The 6,989-nt window shown below is 32.0% G+C and overlaps 1 protein-coding gene across 1 annotated transcript; it reads left to right on the forward strand.

Moving 5' to 3' along the window:
* Positions 1 to 754: 754 nt before the first annotated feature.
* Positions 755 to 6,462, forward strand: LOC146533586 (myrosinase 1-like). Its single transcript, XM_085195357.1, has 11 exons — positions 755 to 762; positions 1,316 to 1,422; positions 2,144 to 2,291; positions 2,678 to 2,844; positions 2,952 to 3,209; positions 3,558 to 3,646; positions 4,100 to 4,247; positions 4,376 to 4,539; positions 4,832 to 4,984; positions 5,721 to 5,812; positions 6,222 to 6,462. The coding sequence occupies exons 1-11, from the start codon at positions 755 to 757 to the stop codon at positions 6,460 to 6,462; spliced, it is 1,575 nt and encodes a 524-aa protein (XP_085051483.1).
* Positions 6,463 to 6,989: the final 527 nt, after the last annotated feature.

A 6,989-nucleotide genomic window follows, 5' to 3' on the forward strand; every position in this document is an offset into this window, starting at 1 on the left:
TATGTCCTTATATTATTTACTATTTATTTATCTTTATATTTAAGTGGTAATAATTAAGTGTTTAAATATCTTTTTTTTTATTATAGAAAAAGATATGAATAATAATCGTTATTGGAAAGAAGCTAATGATATAATGTTACTTTGCATCTATTATATGTGTCCAATATTGCTTAGCTAATGAAATCTAATGTAGTATACATAGCAGAAAATATCTTATTTTAAAATATTTATATTTTTCAAAATATGACTCAATTTCGATATGAGTTTTAGTTTTTGAGAAATTTTGTGGACAAAAATAAAAACATACATATATCTACGAATTTTAAGACAAGTGCATGGAATAGATGATGACTGAAATAATGTCTAATTCCAAATATAATATTATATTTAAAAGTCAAACTACAACCTCCTTTTTTTGAAATCGGTTAGCAATAATTACAATAATCTTCGTTGGGGCTGCATGAGTGAGAGTCACGTCACTCATGTCTTCTTTTGTTTATAATCTTAACAATACACTAACGTGTGTAGTGTAATTAGCATTTTGGATTGTTTAATTAACATGTATTGTAAACAAATATTAGAGAAAAATTATTAGAGAAAGATAAATATTGGTAAAAGTGCTTATTAAATATAATAGTTTTCACACTTTTTTAAAGCGTTGGTTTTCCTATGACTGAAAAATATTTATTTGGAAATATAATTTACATGAATAAAAAGATCAATTTGAGGAAAGACGTGACGCATCAGCACAAGCATGTGGCTGTAAGCATGACAGGATGTGGCTTCGATTTCTAGTCGAGGAATTGAAATATTTAATATTTTTTCGCTCTGGTAACGAGGCAAAATGTGGTTATGAATTCTGCCACTTAACAGATGATGCTACCAGGATTCCCAGGTTCCCAGGTTACCTCTGCCTACCCTACTATGTGGGATACAGTGCAAAGCTAAAAAAAATTGACAGACTGATATGATTTTAATAGGGAATTCACTCCAACCGGTGTTTATGCAAAATAATTTTACTTTTACATATAATGTAAATCAGTTCCAAATTTTTAAATTTCTAACTTTAACGTTATTTTCAACTTTATAATCTGAACTATGATTTCTATATTTTTTGTTAACCTAGTGTTAAAACACTTCGGCACCCTCTTGCTCCTCAATTGCGAATTGAGTTTCAGAAACGTGTTGCGTCTGAGTTTTCTCGCTGTATCCTTAAGGGGATATTCAGAGAGATTTTAACTATGATTATATTTTTTGTATTTTACTCAGTTATTAGATAATATTTAAAAATTTTAACATTTTCTTTTAATTTCAGTTCCATATGGACGGGCTGTGGTTGTCTAAATTTAAAATTTCCTCCGCATTTTAAATTTGGTGCAGCCACGTCAGCATACCAAATAGAAGGGGGTTGGAATGTAAGCGGTAAGTTTATACCCTTAATAAATCGTTATTTAAATCTTTTTGGTTTTTATTTAATTTTGTTAGGAAAATTTGTTACATTCCATAGAACATTATTTGGTTAGTACACATCTATCACTCGCTTAGTGTTGCTTGTTGTCTGTCCATACTTTCGTGGCCATTCTCCTTTGTGAAAATCCGCTGATATATCTCTGTGAATTAAGAATTTACTTTATTAGCTTTAAAAACGTATATAAGACGCATTATAATAAACACACAGTATTCAAATAAAAACATTTAACAAAAAACTGTTTCATATTTCCTTTTTTTGCGGCGTGAAGTTTAAGTGGGAATTTACAATATAGTGCCAGCCACGGTTCGTTTTCGTTCCAATGTCAGCCTTCTAAATATATATAAGAACTAGCAGCCCACCCGCGGCTTCGCCCGCGTGAACTACTTTATTAATAATTTCTGTCTCCATGAGTACCTACCTCCTATAAGCAAATTTGAGACTCCTAGCATTTGTAGTAACGAGGTTTCATACAAACTTTCAACCCCAAAAACAACCCCTTAGAAGTGGAATATTGCAAATTCCCGTCTTAGCGAGCACCCTACGTCTACTATTAAAATTTGAGATTCCTAGCACATGTAGTTTCTGAGATTTCGTAATGAGTGAGTGACCTTTCGATTTTATATAATATATAGATATATAAATCAATATAAATCAATTTATTTTGTATTTTAGACAAGGGTGTCAGTGTATGGGACACGGCGATACATAAGGATTTAAGTGTAATAGTAGATGGTACCAGCGGAGATGTCGCCTGCAACTCTTACTACCTTTGGAAAGAAGACGTTAGAATGGTGGAAGAGCTGGGCTTACATTTTTACAGGTAAATATTTTGATTTATTTATTTGTATTGTAAGTTCTCATTTTTTAATATTCTTAATAATTGTAAGTAGACGATAAAGTCGAGAAGGAGAAGGAGAAGGATGACACTATATATAGGTTTTAATTACGCGGCAAATTTCATACAAAATGCAGCAAAAAAAAATGATACCTAAATGCTCATATACTTCGATTGTGATGATTTAGAAGCTTCATTTTTTTATGCTTCAAGGGATATTTGATATTAATTAAATAATTTTGACACATGGACAGACATATAAACATATATATAACATGGTTCCATTTTCTTTCTTTCTTTTAAGATTCGGAAACTTAAAAAAGTTACCATTTTTGATTTTAACTAATGTCAAATTTGACAAATATTTTCAGGTTCTCCATATCTTGGACTAGAATAATGCCATCGGGATTCCCCGACAGAATAAGCAAGGACGGCATCAGCTATTACAATAAACTCATCAATAGATTATTAAATAAAGGAATTGAACCAATGATAACGCTTTACCATTTCGATCTTCCACAGAGTATACAGAATCTTGGTAAGACTTTAGACATTAAGACATTAATCCTTTTAATTAAGCTTTATAGCTTAACAAAAATGCCCACCCGAAAATTTTGTAAATTAGACATTTTTCGCAAATTTCAGGTGGATGGACCAATCCCTTGATAGCTGACTGGTTCGCGGATTACGCTAGAGTCATATATTCGTCTTTTGCTGATAGAGTCCGAACTTTCATTACTATTAACGAACCACTTATCATATGTGACTACGTGTATAGCGGGGACTTCTTGCCGGCGGTCCCAGAACAATTTTTTGGACCATTTTTGTGTAATAAAAACGTTCTATTGGCCCATGCTAAAGCTTGGAGGATATATGATGAAGACTTTAAAGAAAAATATCATGGTATTTTTATTGGTTTTTAATTTGCTGAAATTTTATTGAACAAAATTTAATACAAATAAAAATACAATAGGCGGGCGTGACGCTAAAAAGCATTTTCTAATCTAAGCCATGTTGTAGAATAAAATGTAAAATGTTAATATTTATAGAACTCTATAGTTTAGACTTTTGTAACTAAAGAAATAGAAAACTCTATGGCATTTTACTGTTACAAAACTCACTTTATTAATACTGAAACTTATTTTTTTTAATTATTACCCTAAAATATCTATATATAAGGGTTCTCCGAGTTAGTCTATTTAATTTTTTGGACACAAGGTTTTAAAAATTTACCAAAAAAATTATTTACAGGAAAAGTGTCTATAGCAAATAACCCAGTATGGCTTGAAGCTGGACCCGGTGTTGATAATGACCTCTTAGAACTAGCACGAGAATTTGGAGTATGTATTTCAATTATTTCATATTTGAGGAGGCAGTGACAACGTAGGTGCGATGGTTGTAGATTCTATTCCTACTCGGGTAATTAAATAATTAATATTTTCATTTCCTCGCTCTGGAGACAAGACAAAGTGCGGCGTAGAGTCTTGCCACTCTACGCGATGCCTTGAGAACTCCTTAAAAAATTGGGAACGCAGTCTCTTAACACTAAGTATTCATACATTTACATATCTAACCTTCTAAATGCAATACGTGCATGAAGCTAACAAACAATTTTTTTTAAATCTCATAAAAAAAAACTCATGAAGCAATGTAAAATCAAGATTATCGTATATGAGAAATCAATGTATGTACATAAAATTTTGCAGTTGCAATAAAAAATCATAATGAAAACCGTATAACCATGAAAAAACGAGATTTTAAGATTCGAAGATTAATTTTTAAATTATTTTTAGGTTGGACGTTACTCGCACCCCATCTACTCTAAGGAGGGAGGCTGGCCTCCATCTGTGGAAAAATTTATGGCAGAATATAGTAAAAACCAAGGCTTCCCCTATTCAAGACTGCCATCTTTTACCGAAGAGGAAAGAAAAATGATTCTAGGCTAGTTTTTTATATGATTTACTAATATTAATTTATAATTTATATTATCAAGAAATGCAAGGGGAAACTTGTCTCGAAACTTTTCGTCGTTTTTTAAATTCCTTAACTATTCTTCGTATACTTTGCAGGTACATACGATTTCTACAGTCTAAATCACTACACTAGCAGAGTGGTTCGAAAGCCACGAGACGGGGAAGTCCCTGGGCCGTGGTTTTTCGAAGGTTCCAAAGAACTGAATGTTGTATTGGACACTCATCCATCATGGCAAAAAACTGACTTCAATCTTATTACTGTAAGTTGATTTTTGTTATATTTATTGTACACATTTATAATATTTATGTGTATAATATATATTAGAATCTCCTAAATGATCATCTACGATTATATTTAAAGAAATATATAAAGAAACAGTTGCTTATGAAATGAAAATGAGTTCAAATTAAACATTTGATTGGATTGGATATTATATCATTTAAAAACATTTATATTTTAATTACTTCATTTTCTGGAAGAAAAGTACTTTCGAAATTCTACTTGAATACACAATATTTAAGTTTAAATTCGTATATATGTTTACATTTCAGATCAATCCAGAAGGCATTCGTCGTCAAATTGCTTGGATTGTGAAAAGATACGGCAATGTGTCCATATTGATATCAGAAAACGGCCTCCCCTCAAAAAATGTAGAAAAGTATGATACTTTACGCATATCATTTCTTCATGATTACTTGAAACAGGTACGTAAATATTAATTAATTAATTAATTAATTTAATTTTATTATGGAAGTTATATAAAAACCATGAATGCGTGAATCATGAATTAGTGGAACAGCATTTGACTGTAAACGCAACGATGGTGTTATGATCCTCACTCGGGCTTGGGGTATGATATTTTTTTTAAGCTTCACGCTGTATTCCGAATAGCATGGTAGGCAGAGGGGACCTAGTGTTAGGACACTCCGTTCAATATTAAGACACTTCAATTTATAATATTTAAATTATTCTCTCTCTATATCCATTCTCTGGTAATACAAAGTAAGGTAATTTGGTTCTACCACTCTTTCCTTGCCACATTGCTAAGTACATGATGAAATGTGAAACTACAGGAAAAAATACTTTATTTAATCTATATATATAAAATCGAAAGGTCACTTACTCATCACGAAATCTCAGATACTACAAATGCTAGGAATCTGAAATTTTGCATAGGAGTTACTTATAGGACGTAGGTGCTCGCTAAGACGGGAATTTGCAATATTCGACATCTAAGGGGTTGTTTTTGGGGTCGAAAGTTTGTCTGAAACTTCGTTACTACAAATGCTAGGAGTCTCAAATTTTGCATAGACGTCACTAGGACGTAGCCATGGAGACACAAATTAATAATAACATAGTTCACGCGGGTGTAACCGCTAGCGGGCCGCTAGTATTATAATAAACTTGTAGGTATAACATAAGTTAATTTGAATGTTTCAGATTCTCCTCTCAATACAAGAAGATGGTGCTAACATAATGGGATATACTGCTTGGTCGTTAATGGACAACTACGAGTGGACTTCAGGACACACGTAAGAGATGTTTAAAAATAAAAAAAATAAACAAAATGATATAAAATGATTTGCCTCTTACACCCAAAGCCCTGAGTTCAGGTGAAGGTGAGAACGGAGTGTCTTTTCACTGATTTCTGTCTGCCCACCCTGATATATATAGAATAAAGCGAGAAAATGAATAATAAGATAATGCCCTTAAATAATTATCGTAGTGGCACGTACAACTTCCTTAAATTCTAAACATTAGGCGTTAAATGCGGAAATTGAATTTCTCCATTTAATCTACAACTCTGCATTGCTCAAAGCGGGAATTTTTTGTCTTATTCCGTCTGTCTGTGTTTGACTGGGGGCAAGTACCTCTCGTTAATGTGAATGTAACGTTTACTGACTTTTCCTCGTTTATGTATTTGTTTAATAATAATTTCAGGATAAAATTCGGACTTTTCCACGTGGACTTCAACGATCCTCTCCGAAAACGCACGCCCCGAGCTTCAGCGTACTACTATGCTAATGTCATTAAACACCATTCTTTAGATACATCAAGACACATTCCTCGCACAGCAAAATTGTTGGCGAACAACACTAATAGGTTAAAAACTTCATCATTTGTTACTATTTTAAGTTATATTATTGTGAAATTATGTATAATTAAGTTATTTTCATTTTAATTACATTAAATTTTAGCTACGAAATTATTATTTGTTTCTTTTTTATTTAACTTTTCCTGTCTGTTTTTGTTAAGTTAATTTTAGCTTGCGTAGTTTGAACTTTCGAATTCTGGGGGCATTGTACGTTGAGTGGCAGAACTCAACGCCGCGCTTTACCTCGACACCAGGGCGAAGAAATGGAAATATTAACGTAAATATTATAAACATACAAAAAATATTTTAATGATTATTTTAATTAGATTTTTTTCAAAGGTAAGGGTCCGTGGATAATTAAGACATGCTTAGTTTTTATTCTGATTGAAGGTACCTATTTGTTTACAACATAGAAAAAAAATACTCAACACAGAAACAAGTATGTAAATTTCGTTTGTAAAAGTGTGCAATAGTCGCTGCCCACAGACGGCCTCTATGTTATAAATAAAAAAATTGTATTCATATGTTTATCATATAATAAACGTACATCCCGAGTTACTGACGTTGACTTTGAACGCAACGGTTGTTCTCAAGCGGAAATGATTTATTTTCAT

Source organism: Heliconius melpomene, chromosome 12, assembly GCF_056956725.1.
Source record: "Heliconius melpomene rosina isolate 202511_hmr_F chromosome 12, ASM5695672v1, whole genome shotgun sequence".
Lineage (NCBI taxonomy): Eukaryota > Metazoa > Arthropoda > Insecta > Lepidoptera > Nymphalidae > Heliconius > Heliconius melpomene.